This window comes from Pleurodeles waltl, chromosome 2_1, assembly GCF_031143425.1.
Source record: "Pleurodeles waltl isolate 20211129_DDA chromosome 2_1, aPleWal1.hap1.20221129, whole genome shotgun sequence".
Taxonomy (NCBI): Eukaryota; Metazoa; Chordata; class Amphibia; order Caudata; family Salamandridae; genus Pleurodeles; species Pleurodeles waltl.
Window position 1 is genome coordinate 612,496,472 of NC_090438.1, and position 21,740 is coordinate 612,518,211.

At 42.3% G+C, this 21,740-nt stretch overlaps 1 protein-coding gene across 12 annotated transcripts in view; it reads right to left on the reverse strand.

Annotated features, from left to right (window-relative positions):
• The window catches only part of AMPH (amphiphysin), a 927,201-nt gene that overhangs the window by 81,237 nt on the left and 824,224 nt on the right, over positions 1-21,740 (reverse strand). For all 12 annotated transcript variants that reach the window (XM_069215773.1, XM_069215772.1, XM_069215765.1 and 9 more), the window contains one exon: positions 13,745-13,804. In XM_069215773.1, the coding sequence (XP_069071874.1) occupies positions 13,745-13,804 (60 nt within the window). The remainder of the gene's footprint in view (positions 1-13,744; positions 13,805-21,740) is intronic.

The following is a 21,740-nucleotide window of genomic DNA, read 5'->3' on the forward strand; positions in this document are numbered from 1 at the left end:
CTTTGCAAGTGCACTGCACTGTGCAGCAAACATCCAATGCAGGAAAAGCTTTAAAGTTTACCTAGGCATTTTGTATTGTAATGGTAACTTCCACACAAAACGTATGATAGATATGAAACAGATACCTTTGTTTTTTGTGCAAAGGTGTGTGCGTGGTGCTAGGCATCCTGATTGTGCCTGAATGCTAGAGAGAGAATAGGATGACACCATTTCTTATTAGATATAGCACTGTCGGGTTCTCTCCCTCTCACACAACTCAGAGCCGCAACTTTGGTTGCTGCACTGCATTGCTTGAGAACTTTGCAAATCTGCCCCGTAGTATCAGAATCTTGTGCAGAAGCCCAGACAGCTAAGGTCAGCTTTCCTATCACCTCACATTCTTTCGGAACATTATGTAATCTCTGGATTTTTAACATCAGCTGTTTATAGGGTTGGAAATTCACAAATGTGCAGGGTTCTTCCTTGGGCATATTTGTGTTGCAATAGGGTTACAGTGTACTTTTGAAATCAGATTCCCTCTAGGCATGTGAAGCATGTGCACGGAATGTAGAACGGTAGTATCAGCAGTGACTTAGCATTTTACCTCTCCCAAATGCATGCCTGTTTGTGTCTTGTGCACATCACTCTTGATGCGAGCATTAGAGTATTGGGTCCAGTGTTTTTCATGCCTGTGGATAAATATTTACCCTTAAAAAGAATGCCTATGTATCTGCCTATATATAGTCATACTTCCATTTTAGGTTGCTTAATGATGGCCTGCTCAGATGCTGATGACTGCACACACTATCATCAGGATCCCTCCTTGTTAGTTCAAGTCTATCAGACACTGCAAGCTGTCTAGTTGCGAAATACATACTGTGGACTTGCTAAGACCCTGAGTCATCCCACTGCTTGCCATTGGTTGACCTTATTGCCACTCTGATTTGTTTGCTTTCGCTTCTCAGTCAATGAATTGTCTTCCTCTTTTTGTGTAGTCCGCCCCCTAGAGCACCACCACTCGCTACCCTTTTGATAGACATGTATGTTTTGTTTGCTCAATTTTAGGGAACTATTTTTTTTAAGCAGTATGAGCGTGCATATTTTTTTCTTTGTTCTCCCTCGTGTGACCTCTTCGCCCATCATATTCCTGCCCTTTTGCACTTTCTTTAATGCTCCGCATCCCAGCTCCTGCACTGCTCCCCAAATCCTCCTGTTTTTTTTATATTTGTTTCTTTCATGAAGGGAAGAGTACAATAGTTGCAATATGTTATTGAGCCACTCCTTTCTCCCCAGCTTCATTGCACTCTTAGAGCCTCCAGCCAATTTAAAGTGAAGCACCCTTGCAAAGACACATGGAAGCAATTATGTGATTACCGTCCAGTGTATGGCTGCAGAGGGGTTCACAGGCATCTAAAGGCCTAATCACTGCTGCTTCTGTCTCCACTGGCGGCTCACTAGGTCCTCACTCTTTATGAAGCTGTAGTCTGCTGGCTTTGTGAGCTCAGTCCTTATGTACTTGCGCCCACTCTTTTACAATCAGACACAAGACTGCTCAGAATGGCGCCAGCGGTGCCCAACAAAGTGTGAAGGTTTCACAGATGATTCTCACTCAGGGTAGAAGCTAGAAAATCTATCCTCCCTCACCAAGACAAGAGGTTGAGCTCATTAAAGGGGTCAGCATCATTGCCGCCACCACTGCTGGGCTCAGGAATGTACTGGCAGTTTCCTTAATGACGCCACTGCTGTCTCCAAGAGAGAACAAACAGCCTGCTTTGGTGACAATACCTCAATAAAATACACAAAACAGGGAAAATTGTCTATTTACAAAAGACCTATTGTGTGCTTACTAAGAACCTATAGTGGGCTTACAGCCTGCTAATTGCGTACCTTAGGCTGGCTTTATAGATACTCCCATTTGATTGCTTCTTATGCAATAGATTGCCTTCTTTTTTTTGTATTTGTCCCTCCCCTGAAGTGTAGCCTTTTTTACTATTCTTTTGATTGGCTGCCTTATGCCCTTCCACTGCTCAGTTTTAGGATGTTACTTTTTTTTTTTGCTTTTTAGTTTAATTACTCCATAAGAGTACATGTGTTTTCCACATCTCTCCCTTGTGTGCTTCTTCTCCTGCCAAATATCACCTCCCCCACACCCTGTGTTGCTTTCTCGCTAGTGTACTCCTCTCTCTCTCTTGCGTGCTTTACCCCTGTAAAAATCACCGGGGCTCTGTGTGGCTCTTTTCCTTGTGCCATTCTTCCCTTGCACATTTTGCTCTCTTGAATGATGCTTTTCCCCTCCACCCCACCCTGTTCTATTTGAATTTTACTCTACCTGCCCACTCTCTATTGACCCACAACCTCTCCTCCATTAACCCCTTGATATGTTGATGTATATGACAATGTATGAAGAACTTGTGCCAACCAGTGACCTTATTGTATTTGCATAATACTGACTGTGAGCTCTTACGTGGATTGATGGCTCTCCCCGGGGTGTCACCTTTGTTATTTTTTTTTTAAATAATAAAGACATTTGGCAAAAAATATTTTCTAAGGACAGGCAGCAAATTGCGGTTGGCCCCTCTTCCTTACAAAAGTGACATTTAACTTTGTTTAATTTAATGATCCAAGTCAGATTGGTAAATAAAAAAATGGTGCTCATGCCCATTCATAGGCGCTTGTATATGTGGTGATGCTTGCGTTTACATTCATTATCATGCATGAATGCGCCTACAAAATGATATGGTAGGGACCATCATATCTTTTTTTAATTTTACCCAGTACTGTACAGCATCAGCAAACAATGTTTTTTACTGATGCTGCACAACTTTGGTAGCGCTACTATGTTCAAAAGGCAAGGCCAATTGACTTTGCCAATGCTTGTAGACATTATGCTTTCGGAAACAAAGCAATTTCGGTCTTCAAATCTAGTTTCCTGTACACCTGACACTTTCTCATAGCGCTTGGTGTATTGGACAGCCCTTGCCTGTTAATCCTATGGTTTTGATTTCTTTGTGTCTGGCACTACAGGAAGGTTCTGTATTATCTCAATTCCTGTGATTTTTAGGGTCAATCGCGCAAGAGCTCTGGACTGTTGTAATCTCTCTGTGGGCTTTTAACCACACCCACTCTTACTATTCTTTCTTTGTTGTGCTTGTCTTAAATGCTGCATTTTTATTGGTGCATTTTGTGAAATCTCTCTCCTTTGTGTGCTGAGTTCCCTCCTCAGGCGTTTTAACTAAGTAAATGCAAAAAGAACAAATGATGGACAGAATGCTGATCAATGTCAAACATTCACCCCCAGTCAAGAGATCTGGGCCTAAATCCATCTTTTTTTGCCACCCATGCCATTCCAGTTTGGACCCAGCCATATGCAAATCAGTCTTGACCCTGTTCCCCATGAGAACAGTCCAGCCCGAGCTGCCAAGCCAGGTCCTCCCTGGACTGGAAACAAGCATCCTAGGACCGGTTTCAGGGTATCACCCTTAATCAGCCAGGCTTGCTTGACTCCAGTGGCATGGGGAGCAGTTTTAACAATATTTTTGTTGGCTATTACACTATGTCACGCTTCCTCCTGTTATAGCGTGTGATGGTCCGTCCTCCGGTTTCAGTTTGCCTTTAATCCCAGCTGCGATCCTACATTCACACAGGGAGCCAATAACTCTTGCGCCTCCGCTCATGGCGGCGGCGGCGATTTGATTCGGCTTGCTTCTGTCAACTGTTTTGCTTTTCATTTTCAAGAAAAGTCCACTTAGGAATTTACAACGCTAATAGCTCTAACTCAAGCAAACGCGAGACCCATTGCATGGCAAATGCTTATTGTCTTTGCTGTTCAGATGTCCATGAGAAGGGCAGAAACTGTGCTAATCTCCTCTTGTCGGGGGTTCTGTTGGGAGGTGGTCTCATAGGGTTGTGATCTGTTCATTTAGCATTTTTTGGCTTTGCTAATGTGTTCCAAGTTTTTAAATTCCTGTAGTTTCTTTCTTCATATTTTTTCAATGTGTCTTGGTCTCAGGCATCATGAAATATGTCATTGCCTGCTTTCCTGACCACACAAGGTCAGGATATATGGATAACTAAGTTCTTGCATAAGTTGAATGTTCTATTGTCTGAAAATGTTACTAATACGTGGTTTCTTCCTCGAGGATGGAAGTGAATGTTGCAAGTGGGAAAGTTTCTTCCTGAGAAGAGAAGTTTAGACAGGATGGAACAATGAAGCTACAGATGAGATGGAAGAGGAAAAGTTACTGTTGTGAATATGTCCTGGTTAATGTGACGTTGTTGCATTTTAGGTTATCAATTAGAATTACTATTGGTTCAATCTTAACCAACCCGTGTACTGACCAATCATAAACTTTTTGAAGATTAGTATAACAACCTAAGTAGGATTTGTTTTAGTCAGGTTTTAGATGAGGAGAATTTTAGATAGAGACTCTAGAGATGAGATTTTGTGTTCAGGAGTTCCAGTTGATGGTTCGAGTCATACTAGCATTGTGGGTTTAGCTGTCGTTATGCCTGATTCGCTGAAGACTTACCTGATGGTGTCCCCTTGCTGAAGTAGACTACATGTTGTTGTTGCTTGGGTAATATATTGAATTGATAAGTTATATGTGCCTCTTTTGCTTTGCAGAAACCAGCTGCAACTTATAATTTGACTGCTGCATACTAATAATGTTTTTTTATAATAACCCCAATTAGAGTGATGTTCCTAAATTCGTCTTTCTAATTTTTTTTACATGAAGCCCAACATGTTGATGCTAATTTGTGGTTAGTGAGGGTATTAACTTCAATTGCTCAAGATTTATATTGACACTTTTTGATTGTTTGTACTAATGTATACTTTGCCATTATTATCAATTTTGGTGTTGTTGATCAGTGTTATTATTTTGGAGATTATTTGCTTGATTGTTTTGATTAAACTCAGGTATATAAGGTGTTCTAATCAGCCATTATTAATTCTATATGTTTATCATTTTGTTTGAGAATTATTTTGTGACATTAGCATTGTTAATTTAGGGAAATAATTTTTATAATTTTTCTTAATAAACTGGTGTGGTTATTGTTTGAGGTTCAAGATCTTTGATTATATTGATTATTGTTGATGATTACATTCCTCATTGATGACATCCCCCAATCCATTGTCGCTTCGATCCATTGACCTCTTGCGCAGAATCCACTATTCAGTTTAAGCAATAGCTAGGATTTCGTGACACTGCAGCATTTGCTTCAGCCTTCAGGTGCGTTGGTGCTTTTCACCTATTAGTAACACATTCTTTACACAAGTGAATTGTTTCATGGTCACATGATATGGCTTTACAGTGGCTAAGTGTTGTAGAACTAGTACTACTCCTATGGGGTATATGAGTTGTGCATGATTTATGGATGCTTGCTTCGTGGTGTATGCCCATGAGTTTGTATTGTTTGATATATTCTCATACTGTAAGAATTGTGACAAATAAGAGAGGTGGAGTGCGAACACTGTCATTCTTTTATGGGTAATCCACATTGCAAAAAATTCTATGCTTCCTCTTCCCAGTCTTTGGATCTATTCCTTCCTGCCTCTTCTGCAGTTCGTCTTTCAAACGAGGATTACCGTTAAATAGATTAGAGTTTGCCAACATACATTAAGCTGCAGACAAATGTCCACAAGGTTTCATGTATACAGTTGATGCTTAGAGTGCTTTTTTGTATCTGCTCTTCGTTTAAGGTCCGTTAATCATGCACTTTTGCCAGACAGAGTAACATCGGCTACACTGTTAAGAATCACTAAACTATTTTACATAGAGGTGCTCCCTTTTCTAACATTGCACCATGACTTTTATTTATCAGATGCTGATCCCGCTCACTGTCGCCTCCAATCGAACTCATACTTCCTTCAAACCTGTGCTCCCTCGTAAAACCTGCTGCTGTGCCCTCACCTCCTATTCCATCCTTCCCTAACAACCGAGAGATGCCCATGCAACCCTCACCATATTATTTCTCCATCCAGTGAGATGTACGTTTTTGATGGAAGATGTTTATATTCATAAGATTCCCTCTCTTTTCTTCATAGGTGGCCTTTCATATCAATCTCTTCTGTACCATCTTAGTACTTTTAGGTGGCTTATGATGGCAAAAGTGGTATACCATACTAGAACCAAATGCAACTTTGTATCATAGATAGAAGGCAGTGATGACATATAAAAAGAGCCTTCCCATACAAATGTCCCTGTGGTTCCTCAAGACTCTTTATGGAAATAAAGGACATGACTACATGCTTATTTCCTAATGTTCTCTCAAATTAATTTCATATAAGGCTTTTCTATTGATTGCTATTACGTCCGATTGTCTTATTGTCCTGGTAGGCCAATTAACTTTCTGAATTTTTTCTCCTGTTGATTTTCTAATACAGTCGAAATCTGTTATAAATCACACAAGAATGAGTAGAACAACAACATGCAAGTTACATACAGGCTCTAAAACAAACAGTGGCCTTTGCTTACCTCCTCCTAGTCAGTTTCACATAACATTCTTGATGGTTAATACAACATTTTGTAGGATAAGCTTCCCCTTTCTGTCCTCTAGTGCCTCTATTGTTTTATTATTTCTGACAACTGCTGTCTATTATCAAGTGTGCTTCACATCCAGGCTTGGCAGAATGACAAAATAGCTGTGACAATAGGCAAAATGACTAAATAGATGTGATTAAACGAATTACTATGATTTGGTGAAGAGGGTCACCCATCGTATTGATAACCTTCAACAAAAAAACCTTTTTTAGGTCTCCTAATCCTTCCACTGAGACTTTAACATTGTGCACAACCATTGTGGGTACTGCTATATTTTGCATCCAACTGGCACTGCACTCACCTTTGTGTATGAAACTTGACTTGTTACACTGAAGCAGATCAGCTGATTGAGCCAGGCATTGACCTCTCTCTGCAGACCTTGGCTGAGATGCTGTCACACTTCTATTCTTTGAAACCTGTGATACGTATATTCTTCTGTTTTAAAACTTAGAGCTGCTTACTAATGTGATCAGTGCTTTTTGGCCCCACATGTATTCTGATTTATAGGACACCGTGGTTGGAACAACTCAGAAGATTACCGGGTTCATCCTGCACATTGACAGAACAGCATTGGCACCTTCTCAGGCCTGCATCTTCTTCAAGATCTGATTGGTCATGTACAAGGGAGTGAGATCCTACACACTATTATATCTGGCCTAATAATTCACCATCTGAGGAGGCCAGCAGAGCAAAAAAAGCCGTAACATCACCAGACTGGAGATGATAAAAAAAGCACATTGACAAACCTACTGAAGCCATACAACCATGGTCTGCACAATGTACTTCAACCGATCAGTCTTGCACCATTCTACCTCCATTGTAGAAAAGAGCTGACAACATCTCGTTGCAAGTAATATCTTCTCCACCACTAATAAAGAACCCCTGCATTGCCCTTTCTTCCAGGGCTCGACTCAAAGAGAACTTCTATGATTCTTACTAAGCAGATCATCTTGAACTCTTCCCTAACTTGTACAGAGTATTTGCTATTTAATTCCTTCAAAAATGTACACATACATACAGAGGTGTCCACTGCATTCAGCTCTTGATCAGTTGTGCGTGTCTTGGTCCCGCTATGGATTTAAAGTGCGTTTGTTCGATCTCTGTTCTGAACATGTGAGCGCTACCGTAATGAAGGCCCGCCTCTGACCTTTCATTGTATCCTGATTACCATTCTACACTTTCAATCATCCTTTGCTAAAATGAATTTATCGCTCAATATAGGCAGGTCTGGGCAGTGCTTCTATAGTAAAGACCAACACTACGTCTCAGACAATCCTCACAGGAGGCGATTATTGACAGGGCTATAAACTGAGAATAATAGAAGCGAATATTATCAAGGACCAGCCAGGGTTCATAATATTGTAGAGGGCTGCTAGAGATCATAGAATAACCGTATACATCACTCAGCAGTACTTTGTTAAAGATAGTTTTCACAGCAATGAGTGATATTTAGCCAAAATAAAATATCTGTCATAATAATTGTCATGCGTGATTGATTCACAAATGTTGTGCAAACTAATTTTGAAAAAGTAAAAGTTCTTAAATTGGTGGAATCATCAATAATTTTACCGTTTTACATTTACTCATTGGAAGAAATAAATAATTAATGGGAATTGTAACATTTTTGTGAGGTGCGGAAAATAATTAATGGGGGAGACAGACTCTCCTGGGTTTGTGTGACAGCAGCAAATGAATGCAGGGGTTTAACCCCAGTGTATCTGTTGGTGATGTGGAAAATGGAGGACTCATACAGGCAGGTCTGGACTAGGAATCAAAACCAGCCAACTTCTTTCAACTTCCCTCCCTATCTCTCTCTTACCATCCATCCCTTCTCTATGTCTCTCTCTCTTTCCCTCCGCTCTGACTGCTCTCCTCTCTCTCTCCTGCCTACTACAAGTGATCTCACGAAAGTAGCAGAGGCGCGAGTTCTTCGAGCCTTCAAAAACTAGCCTCCAGCCCACCGGGGAAAGCCTTCAAATGAGAAATGTACAGTCTAGCCTTGACAACAGCTCTCCAGCCCTTTGCCTAGGTTATATCTCAACCACTTGAGCCCAATCTGTAGAACCAGCAGGAGAAAAGGATGGACTCTATATCATGCTGTACACCCAACAAGGACATTGGAAGGCCTAGCTCATGGGTATTCGCAACATTTTCCCAGGGGCCACAAAGTTTGGTCTGCTGTGTGACCGAGGGCCGGCTAGCAGAGTGGCGATCAAAGGGAGGAGGGGGGCTCTGGGTGGGGAGAGGTTATGGTGGGTGTAGGGGACAGAAAAGCATATAGATCTAATAGCTCAATCGCAAACTGTGAAACCGGAAAACCTGGCATTAATCCCAGCTTCCCCTCTTTACCTAATTGTGTGATCCTAGTCAGTTGTTTTGTTTCACCTTCCCTTTTTTTTCTTCATTATTGTATGCAAGAGGACCTCACAATGCATGGCTTCAGGATGTGCACTGAGCAAACCTTTCTCCTATGTTTAATTTAATAAATGATGAAGTTGTTCATGTATAATAGGAAATCAGGCCAATCAAAGAGTGCAGATATAACAACTGACTTGCCTCTTATTTCACTATTGGCATTGCTATGAAGGTGGGGTAAGAATTAATGTTTCTGAATTTATGTTTGAAATCTATCACTTAAAAAAAAAATACTTCTCCATGCACTGATACTATCTGATGTATTATGATGAAATGGTTTTGTGTGTTAATGAAATGCACTTTTTGAATTTTTAAGAACCCTTATCATAGTTGTAGACATTTGCTGCAAGATTTGTTAAAGAATTAAAATGTTCCTGCATTTGCAGGGCAACTTCCTTACTTAATCTTCAAATAATGTTTAAATAAAGGATTGCATGTTAATTTAACATCCTCTTAACATTGGTGCTCAGTCGAGTAAACAGCAACCTGGCCCTACTGGGGTCCTGGGGGCTGCATGTAAAGGTCAAAAGGGCCCCATGCGACCCCCGGGCCATACTTTGAGTAACATTGGCCTAGCTGGAAAAGAGCTTGTAGGAATAGATAAATGAAATACAGGACGATAACAGTGGCAGCACAGACTTCATACCGGCAAACATGCGGTGCAGTATTTACCTATGTAATTTACAGACTAGAAAGAGCAAACATCCACACTTCAGCTCTCAGGAAGGCACCCCATGCATTAGCTTTGCACCCACTCATGTCTTTGTCCCTGCCAACACGCTTACTGACGTGAAATCAATTCTCTTTATAATAAATCTTAAAAGGGGCTTACATTCTTCCCCCTTGCTTTCCTTGCTTGTCATTGGTTCTGGTGCTTGCCACTTACTTTTCCTCCGTTTCTATTTGCCTATTGCACTATTTCCTGCATTTACTGATGCTTGTTCCTAGTGTGAATGTTGTTATTGGTTTTCCGAGGCCCTATTAATGTGTTCATCCACTTTGGTTTCGCTGCATGCACTGACAGTGAAAGAGTAAGTACTGGGACTAGGAAATTATTGTTTTTAAAGCACTTAGAGTTACTGCTGCCGAACTAAAAGTAAAAACATTTGCTTCGGCCCTTTCTCCTGCCCACCCCTTCCTTCCCCGAATTCCACCCCACATCTCCAGTTTCTTCCAGCATCACATGCAGGTGTTATCCACATCCATCACCAGAAGAGTGATCCCTGAAATGTAAGCAGGGGCTCAGGCCATATGCTCCCAGGGATAGAGGAGACATTCTATTAACACTCGGCTTTCATTCCAGTGCTGTGCTGCGAGGGGGCTTTGAAGAGCCCGCCTGAGTCTGCCAGGGAGGCTGAGAAGCCGCACAAAGTGCATGCCCGGATATCGGAGCCCGAGGCATGGAAGTGGGGGTACCATGCAATGCATGAGCAGTGAATAAGTGGGGTTTATCGCATGTGACAACAGTGCGGAGCACAGCTTGAGTTTCATAACAAGGGCATCTTCTGAAAAGAAGGCCTGCAGTGAGGCATGCATGCCACGCATGCCTGAAAGGGGCATGCTGGCTGGCTTCTCGATGCTTGCAGTAGTATGATGTATTGAAATGTAGTGTGTGTTTCAGGTAGCGCATTTTCCGGGTGTACAGTTCCGGGGGTACAGGCCAGCATGCACACATGCGGCAGCAGGGTCTTGATGCACAGGTGGTACTCATCCATAACTTGCGGTGCCGCAAGAGCTGATGTTTATGCTATATTTTATTTTCTGGGTGTGCACATGAACCTCACTTTAGTTTATGCTCACATTGTTGCAAATGTCCAGCATTCTTGTCACACTACAATTGAGAGGCAATAGCTTCTCAACTCGCCCTGCGCCGACACTCAAAGTCAAATAACGGGGTAGATCTTTGAGGTGTACTTTATATGAACTAATTTGCACACCTACTCCTTATAATTGTAATGTCTATAAACAATTGCCAGCTTATTCTTAATCACATAGGCAAAACCATTGCATTTACCAATGCTTGTGTAACTTACAATGGACAGATACAGCTTCCTCATGGAGATGCCCTGAGGAAGGAGTGAGGCATGGGGCATTGCTTTTTTTTTAAAGGGCCATTCGTTTTTTTGGGACAGTTTCATTTTTTTATGTATTTTTTCTTTTATGAACCTCACATTTAATATGAATTATGGACTATAGAAAAAAATCCCCCTAAAATGATCTCATAAGTCCCTCCTCCTGCCCTCCTGCTCCCCCAATCCTTGCCATAGAGATTTAGAGGTGGGCCTGACTTCAAAATATTTTGCTTAGGCTGGGCACAGACCAAAAGAGTTGGAAGACCTCTGGTTTAAAGGGAATGGTGTCCCATAATTACTGTTACTATCTAGTTTTCAAATAATTTGCGATCGGGCAGCAGAAATGCTTGCATAGACATGAAAGGAAAGGTCTTTCCTTTCATGCCTCTGCCTGCCCCCTCCTCCTGAGTGGAAGCATGCTTCCAGCGCGATGGGAGGTGACCTCTGATGAGGTCAGCACGTGATCGCATGCTGATGGCATCAGACGTCACTGGGGAGTATCGAGGGGTTGGGGGTGGAAGGGGAAGCGATTCCCCTTCCATCCTTGGGGAGGCGTGGGTGGGAGGACCACGGGGGAGCACTCCCCCCGTGGGCCTGGTGCAGGACGAGCTGGGCTCGTCCTTGGCACACGGCAACCGTGGCCAAGGACAAGCCCAGCTCGTCCCAGGCACCCGAGGGGTTAAGGATAATATAATAAAAAGTCTGAAAAAAAGACAAAAAGGTCCCATACTAGGACATTCTCCCACGAAGCATTCTCACCTTTAAAATTTGAATTAAATTACAATAAAAAGCACCACACATTCACCACCTCCATCACAACTCGTTTGTACAGAGTGCTTAAATACTGATGGTGCTTTAGCATTTTAACAGAAAAGTTTTGACCAAAAATCCCCCGCAAAACTGAGAGCTGTTACATTTGTTACACCGGCATGTCAGTGCTGGTGCCAATGCAGCTCCCTGCATACTAATCGTACAGAAGGTCCAGGCCCGGGAGCTGGAAGTGAGGAGCCATTGTGGGAAGACACAGACTGAAATAGATAATTAGCAGCACTGCTTTGCATGAAAGTGGAAAAATGGTGTAGTGTCATTTTTACAGAGATTTGTGTGCTGATGATTATTTTACAGTTTACAAAAAAGATTTTAGCGCAATGCATAATTTTTCACTGTAGTACAAATGTATGTGGATCATCCTCCATTGCAAAATTTTATGTAATGACAATCCGTGAGGGGAAAGCCAGGTTAAATATGTAATTTTGCAGAAACTACACATTACGGACCAGATTTTCTTATAAACCACGGAAAGCAGTGCAGCAAATAAAGCTGCTGTGCTGCACTTTGTGAACAGGAGAGAGCACTTTGGGGGTGATTCCGCCGCCCGCCAAGCAGGAACCGCCAGAAGACCGTACCGTGGTCAAAAGACCGCAGCGGTCATTCTGGGTTTCCCACTGGGCTGACGGGCGACCGCCGAAAGTCCGCCCGCCAGCCCAGCGGGAAACACCCTTCCCACGAGGACGCCGGCTCAGAATGGAGCCGGCGGAGTGGGAAGGTGCGACGGGTGCAGTTGCACCCGTCGCGAATTTCAGTGTCTGCAAAGCAGACACTGAAATTCTTTGTGGGGCCCCCAGGGGCCCCGCGGCACCCCCTACCGCCATCCTGTTCCTGGTGGGAGACCCGCCAGGAACAGGATGGCGGTAGGGGGTGTCAGAATCCCCATGGCGGCGGAGCGCGCTCCGCCGCCATGGAGGATTCTCAAGGGCAGCGGGAAGTCGGCGGTACACCGCCGACTTTCCGTTTCTGGCTGCGGCTGAACCGCTGCGGTCAGAATGCCCAGCGGTGCACCGCCAGCCTGTTGGCGGTGCTACCGCGGTCATTCGCCCTGGCGGTTTTTACCGCCAAGGTTAGAATGACCACCTTTATCTACTAAGATGTGGCTCCATTCTGCTCTCTCCCTGCGCTGGTGCACATTATGCTGCATGCAACAAAGCAGACACCCTTTCCCCATAGCACAAGGGTGTCTGTGTTTATTTATTTTTTTACAGGAAGGGATCTCTTCCTTTAGAAAAACTATGCTTTAATGTGTTTCCTCTTTCTATGTGTACTGTAGAATGCAGCAAATGCAAAGAGGAAAAAAGAGGAGAAATTAAAATTAAAACATCTCTTCTCATTACCCTTGCCTCAAGAGGGTACCCGATGTGGGTGCACATTCCTGTCTATAACATTTTGTAGGTATGGATTTGCATCAAAACCCATGGATGGTTGCAAGGTTACGCCCATGGAACAATCCCTTGGTGCAGAGTAACACAAAGCAGTGCACTGGTGACAGCTTTGAGTTACATTGGATTGAAAATACCAACCCAACACTTTGCATCAGGTGTGTGCTAAAAAAGTAAAATAAACCCAATGTAAACCTGGGTCTGTTTGTTGAAATATCTTGCATACTTTGCTTACTTATTATTTTTGTCTGGTTTGCTTTGGTGCTAAGATCTTAAGCACAGTCGGTGCATTCTGATTTAATAGACATGGCTTTGCTTGGAATCCTCAAGGTATTTACTTTGTCCCTCCACTTTATGCTTCCATTCCATACATTATCAGTAGGTTTGCACTCTGTGATGCAAGCCATTTGGTGCTTATTTAAGTCAACTTTTTGCAAAACACCACCTCGAGACAAACGTACACCCACACAAAGCCTCAGTAAATCTGGGCCATAGTGTAGATATGTAACACAGTTATACATACCTCCCTGCTCTCTGCCTCGGCTCTCACTGGTGTCTCTCCTCCATCTGCTTCATTTGTTTTCTTCATAAGAAGGAAGAAGAAGACAGGCACATCAGCAGCAGAAAGATAGTATTAAGAGCATGGCGGTGCAAATAGATGATATCAGACAATGTCATGAATGGATGAATGGAATGAGAATGGTGAAGAAAGCAGACTTCTCTCACATCTATGCATAATCTGTCATTCGCACAACATGCTCCGAACCCCTGCAAAAAACACAAAGGAGTACTATGGAGTGAATGATGAAGTTGGTGAAGAATAGTGAAAAGGTAAACTATGGTATGCATGTGAAGATATGTTAATAACGTTTAAGTCAGATGTAGTATGAAAATGTTTCTTGCAATAATACATATTCTTAGGGGTGTAGTTTATGTACTGATGTATGTTTTAACAGTATATCACTGCTTTCTTAACTTGTACAGTTTTGAACATAGATGGCTTATGATGACTTGGAGCCAACATAAAATCACAGACTCACTGGTTGTGTGAAAATTGATATATTTTCCTTTGGATGCTTGCATCCCTTGCATCAAGCTGACTGCATTGTATCAAAATGCATACTTTCCTGTTTTGTGAATTAGGACACTCCTTTTACAAAATATGCTCCTGTCATCAGATTTTCTTACCTGGGTTAAATTTTCTTTCGTTCTAGTGCTCTCTGACCCTCATTACGAATTAGTTGGATATAGGTACAGAGATACTAGGGACAGAATCTTTTGATTCCAGATGCGATTCTTGCACCTAAATTCTTCGATTCCGATTTTGGCCCCAGTGTGGGAATCTGTTACCAGGTCCTTTTCTATGTGTATTCCAGGGACAAATCTGTGACATTTATCACTTTTAAGCCGGGATGCTGATGGTGATCAGAGGGTGTTGGGCAAGGGTGGTCAAGGTGTCTAAGGGCCAGATGTAGCAAAACTCCAAATTGCGAGTTGCAATTTGCGAGTCCCAGCGACTTGCAAATTGCAACTCGCAATTTGGAATGCAGAAAGGTGTCTCAGACACCTTCTGCGACTCGCTATGGGGTCGCAAAGACCCACCTCATTAATATTAATGAGGTGGGTCACAATTTGCGACCCCATAGCGAGTCTGGGCACTCACGGGGATGGTGGCCTGCTGGAGACAGCAGACCACCAAGTCCGTGACTGCTTTTAAATAAAGCAGTCTTTTTTTTTCAAAGTGTAGCCCGTTTTCCTTAAAGGAAAACGAGCTGCACTTTGAAAAAAAAAAAAAACATTTTGTTTCGGATTTTTTCTGGGCAGGTAGTGGTCCCTTGGACCACTGGCTGCTCTGAAAAAATATTTTTATGTCCAGTCACAAAGGGGAAGGGGTCCCATGGGGACCCCTTCTCCTTTGCAACTGGGTTACCATCCACTTCAAGTGGATGGTAACTGCAATTCCATTTGCGACCGCTTTCGCAGTCGCAAATGGAATTGAATTGCATTGCTAGTCGCAAATAGGAAGGGAACACCCCTTCCTATTTGCGAGTCGGAAATACATCTTGCGAGTCGGATCCGACTCGCAAAATGCATTTCTACATAGCAAAGAGGCATTTGCGACTCGCAAACAGCGATTTTTGCCGTTTGCGACTCGCAATCTCTTTGCTACATCTAGCCCTAAGTGTGCACCCTCAATATTGACACCAGAATAACGCTGGTACACAAAACTGAGCACAAAACATTAAAAATAAAATATCCATAAGCAAGTAGGCCTACATTTTTTATATCTAACTCTACATATATTTGGGACATATATAATTAAGGAAAATAACTTTGAAGTTAGGAACAGTAAATTGATACTTTCCTATATGTGCTTGCCTTTCAATATTTTGTCCCTTGATATTTTGTGCTCAATATTCTTGCACCAAGATATTCTGGGGGGGTGAGGGAAAGATTCAGTAGTACAAACAGTGTCTTCGTATCCTCTGGCCACCCTGGTGGGAGGTTTGTATATTCCCCCATGTAGTACTAGAGGGGTCATAGGTAGCCAATATGTGCCTGTTCCTGCAGCCCATATCCCTCTACCTAAATATATATATATAATTTTTTTTCACTGAAAAAAAAACAAAGGTTACAGGGACATAATAATTAGGAAATAGAATTTTTTTTAAACCACGGAAATTCACTTAAGAAAATCAAAGGTTATAGGAACATTTTAGTCATTTTAGTTAGGCTGACATTTTGAACATACAAAACCAAAGAAATTCACCAGTTATAGTTATAGTTACCTCAAGTGACTATAACTCATGCCCTAAGGTAACTATATGCCGCGGCCCCGCCATGCTCTGTTTTTTTATCAAACATTTTACTGCAAATATTACATTGATATTATCAATGATGTTATCAAAGTTGTCATAAGTGCCGTAATTCGTGGAGTAATTAGCAGTGCATGGCGAGGGCATGAGTTATAGTTATTTGAGGTACCTCTAACTATAACTGTTGAATTTCTATAGTTTTGTACACGTAAAATGTGAGCCTAACTAAAACGTCCATGAAACCTTTCTTTTTTTAAGTGAATTTTTATGTTTTTTTAATTCTATTTCCTAACTACAATTTCCTAGTAACCTTTGTTTTTTTTTCAGTGAATTTCTATGGGTATTTTAACATATAATAATTTTCAGTACTATACGGCAATCAAACCACTGCCGTACTTGGCCTTCAGCCGTGCGTGGTGGCAGTTGGCCACAGCGCATTTCTCTGCACTTACTGCCTTCTGTGCCTTACAGCCTGTCTCCAATCCAAGTCTGGGGTGTGCTGGATGACAGCCCTTGACTACCCTTGTGCATTCCAACCAAACAGTATCTGTATTCATCTGCATACTGAATGGGTGTCCCTGGGGAGGAAGGGTGGAGGGGCTCTCACTTATACTTCAAAGGTCAGTTGTCTAACTCCCACACAAAGGACTGATAACCCCCCACAGGGATCCTGGCAGACAGGGATGAGTTGAAAGGGGATGTTGTGTACTTCAAAATCACTCTTTGAAGTTTCCCCCACTTCAACTGCATTTTTGGGTATATATACTGGGTCTATGACCCTCCAAAATGTGACACTTCTGGATCTACAATTGGACTCTGTCAGGGGGACTGCCTGGCTGCCCAAAGGACTCATCTGGGCTGCTTTGATGGAAGGACTGTTGCCCTGCTTGTTGCCCTGCTGCCTGATGGCCTCTGACTCTGCCGTAAGGACTCTGCCTTCCCCACAAGTGCTCTCTAAGGGCTTGGATTGGGTCTGCCCCCTGTTCTGAAGTCTCAGGGCCTTAAAGACTTCACCAAAGAGAAGAAAATCCCTGAGCATCAGAAAATCAATGCAATGCCTGCAGAAACCGACGCAGTGCCTGCCTCACAGTGGAAAGCTGCATCGCTTACCGGATCAACCCAGTGCAAGCTCTTTCTTACTAGCGCGTCAAGGATTTTCAACGCATCTTCCCTGGGTGCCAAAATATCCCCGCATTAAAGTGAGGAACAAAGGCTGCGCTCCTGGAAATTGACACATCACCTTGCATCGTGAAAGAAACAATGCATTGTCTATGCCGCACTGAAAAATCCGAGGCAGCGCCTTATTTTTCAATGTATCTTCTCCTCTGCGGCCCCCAAGCGTCATTATTTTTCATGCAACCCAGATGCTGTGTGTTAAAAGGATACAATCACTGATTCTTAAGGAGTTAGACTCATTTAAACCTTTAAAAAATGATCTTGAATTGTGCGTATTTGATTTTGTTTGTCTCATTTTATGTAGATAAATATTATCTATTTTCCTAAACTGGTGTGGAGTACTTTTTGTGGTGTTTTTACTATGGTACTGCATGAACAAACACTTTACACATGGCCTTCTAAGTTAGGCCTGCCTGCTCTGTGCCAAGCTACCAGAGGGTGAGCACAACATAATTTAGGTTGTGTAGTGAATTACCATGACTAGGATTGTGGTCCCTACTTGAACAAGGGTGTATACCTCTGCCAACTAGAGACCCAATTTCTAAAAGGCAGTGTCTGTGGAACTGACCCCTATGGTGATGTTATAAAAATAACTGAAAGACAAAACTCACAGTGGACAAGAAACACCACCCATGGATCCTGGCGATCAAACGGGAGCAAGCAAGGTGGAACAACAAAGGTGTAAAACGAACTACAACCATGATAGATAAGGAGATATCAAAGAGGAGTGCTTAGCAATAAAGAAGGGGATACAAAGGGCACACTTAGCAGAAAGCAAGTAACAAACATACAATGAAATTAAAAGCTAGACAGTGGGAAACAGCAAACTAGGAACTGGAACAAAGAAAGGCAAGGATTGGAAAAATTAAAATACAGAAGGCGAGGTTCCAATGGAGCACAAGGTGTGCTGGTGCGGTAATCAAGGAAACACAGCAGACATAAATAGTTCAAGGAACAAGGAATAGCAGAGGTTCAGGAGTCAGGTAGCACTGCAGGGAGTGCTAGTTCAGGAACAAGGATTTGATAAGGCTCAAAAGACAAAGTAGCACCTGCGGGGAGTGCTAGTTCAGAAACAAGGAATTGCTACAGCTCAGGAACAGGAACAAAGAGCAAGGAATAAATACAGCTCAGGAACAGGAATAACTATTGCCCAGGAACTCAGGAATTAAGAATAACAAAAGCTAATGGATCAAGAGAGGAATAACTAAGGCTCTGGAACAGGAACAAGGAATAACTATGGCACAGAAACTTCTGGAAACAATGGTCAGGAAAAACAGCTACAGTAGCTACAGCTACAGTGACCAACACTGGGCTGAAGGGAGCTGAGGCTTAAAAGGGCTCATAGCAATCACATGCATCAAGTGTGTGCATGCTAGCAGCGGCCACATGTGTTCTGAATTCCTCCACCCATCCTCGGAGTGCAGGGGTGGAAATAAAGCAGTGAGCAGGGGATTCTAGGTAATAGAGTTCCCACAATAAGCAGACTGGATTTCTCAAAACCCGACATTGATTGGGAATGGATGGTAATTTGCAAATAGCATACAAATTGTGGGAAATCAGGATATGCATACAGGGGAAGGTCTGGAAGCTTATTAGTGCATTGGAAAATCCCACAATTAGGTCCCCTGGTGATGGGCACAAGAGCGCAGGGAGCGAATCGTGACAGTAGGAGCCTCTGGTCTTGACATACAATGTAGCTTTAACTAGTAATTTATGCAGGAAAGTCTTATTTTTTTTAAAGACACACAGGTGAGTTTTATCCCACTTTAACATTTGGTAATTTTTGTGTTTGCGTTCCCTCCCTGACAGCGGGTCCAGTGTTACCTCCAGCTTCCTCTTAAAGATGTCACAGTTCCTACAGGATTCTCAAAATCATTCTCTGCTTTAGCACACCATCTTGGATCACTCCCTCTCCCATTGGATCCTTCTTGAGTTTCATCTTCATTAACTTTTGCCAAGAACGTTTCACATTCACTTTGGCATTTTCTATTGTATTATCCATTTTCCCTTTGTTTTCTGGTTCTATTTAACTTCTCACTCAAGTAAAAAGGGCTGTTCGCAGTCAAGTATGGCATTTTACCTGTTAAGTATACTCTATTGGTTGATTTGGTGATTATGTTTTTTATTCTTATTGGTTAGCATGTTGCTCAGCCTCTTTCGATTTATAGTTTTTAACTGTTCTTGACAGCAAATTAAAGCAAGATAATATAGCATAACACTCACCTCCATTTCTTTAATAAAATTAAGACTTTCTTTCATAAATTACTAGGTAAATCTACATTTTGCTGCATATTGAGTGGTAGCATTATTGCATTAATTGCCCATTTAACACATTCATACTGTCTGAGCAAAAGTACCAGTTTATCAGGAGAACGCAGCAGTTAGCAAATCAAAAGTCACCCGTTCACCTTTGTTAATTGTCTTCCACTGCACTTTTTTATGGAATGCCTAGCTTTATCAGTTTATTTGGACACTTTTTGCTGAAACCTGCCCATTATGCAGACAGATGATCAATTATGTGGCAAATAGATAATTATTTTAAAAAGTGGCAGAACTGTATAATTCCAGTGGCCTGGTATATGTCCTTACACACAGAGAGCAAGTATGTCAAAAGATGTTGCAACAAAATCAATGCTTTTTAAGAGTATGTACTCTCAGGCATTCACTCACTGTCTTTCTTTAATTTGAAGGGGAGAGTAGCTTTACCTCTCAGCAGGGCCGGATACTTTGCCAGCATTTTTCAGCAGGGTGTAATACTTCAATTGAAAGAGAATCAGCACTTCATATTTGCAAGCATACTCTGGGACAGTGGACACCTGCACTTTAAGTTTCCAATAAAAGCACTAAACATAATTGTCCAGCTTTACAACCACTTATTACATGCCCGCAGGATCAGAGGCAGCTGCCCAACCAGCAGTGGTCAATGAGTGGCCGATTCTGAATGGTTTATGTGGTACCCACTCCCTATGCCCAAGTGCTCTCAGGATTTAGGGTTGGGGCCATTAGCCCCACATTCAGAGGAGACCTCCACACTGGCAGAGTAAGTACTGTAGAGTCAGTGCAGTGTACAAACAAAACAAAGGAGAACACTATGGATCTCAGGTAGAGGGTGGCAGAGCTAACCTAACTCAAGGTCCCTTATGGATCATCGTTTGGATGTTTGGACTCCATGAAAGCAAAAAAAACCTCTAGAGTGGCCCAGTCTAAATATCCTTTGACAAACAAGATATTCGGGTTATTAAATATAAAGAAGTGACCTCGGAAAAGAGGGTAGTTCTTCAGACCTAGAGGAGACAGACAAGCTGAAAACAGACTTTGTCTGGTCCCATGACGAAAAGGCACTGAGATGCTTGTTTCAGAAACTAGATAACAAAATCGTGGACTGGATTGCAAAGTGACTCTCAATGGATACAACTGTTGAGTAGGTCGTAACTAATCAGAGCATGCAGGCACGTATGTCCTGCTCTACCATCACCCAGAAACAACACTAGCGCCACAAAAAGGCATCTCACTTGTTGGCAGAATATCTCATCAAAGATCTGAAGAAGTTTGACAACATAAACTCTGAAGGAATCATGCTGTCTCCTTCTCTTAGCCTGTATTATCTTCAGTACTAGATGCACAATACACAAATCCACCAGAAATGACACCCTTGCAAATCTGACCAAAAACAAACTCTACTTCACATAGAAACTATCATACTGGAAGCCAGAATATAGCCTGACCAGAACCATGAAAAAGCAAAAACAGGTTCACAGAATCTGGAACATCATCCCCATCAATTTCAGATTGCTCCACCCTTTCTACAATACAGTATGGATCAGAAGACTCATCTCTTCAGAGAACATTACATATCTAAGCAGCAGGAATCATCACCCATGAACACACTGGCTCATTGTAAGCGCTCCTGAATTATAGCAATAGGTTAACACCTACGTACAATGGTTCATTGCTCTCTCACTAGGATCAGGCAGTGCAATACCCATACATGAACCAACACCCGTCTTTGCATAGTGTCTTACCTCCACAACTGCAAACATGCTGATTTTAAATTCATGACAGGCACAGATGGGCCTGGCATCCATCCCCGCACAATCGCATTCTGAGACAAATGTATTATGCAAACTAGAAGACAGTGACCTCACTCAAATTGGCACTTAATTAATTTTCATTGTCTTGAGCATTCTGATATTCGGAAATACTCAGAGTTCCCCAGCAATTTAAGTGAAAATTGGAAAAGTACAACTTACCCATTAACCAACGCACCGTATCTTGAAGCTGATGTTTCTGGATAAAATCACAACGTAATTTTTTTTACACTTATTTCCTATCATCCTTTAAATCATATCTTGTCGAATTTCTGGCAACTCTATCTTAAAACTGCAATGTGTTCAGAATCCAGAGAACTGTCTGCAGCGTTGCTATGGAAACCACACTTAGCTTCATCGTGTTGAAATGACTGCATTACACAATTCTCCTTCGAGCTGCCAGATCTTGACTCCTGGTGTTTAAGGTCCCTCAGATGCT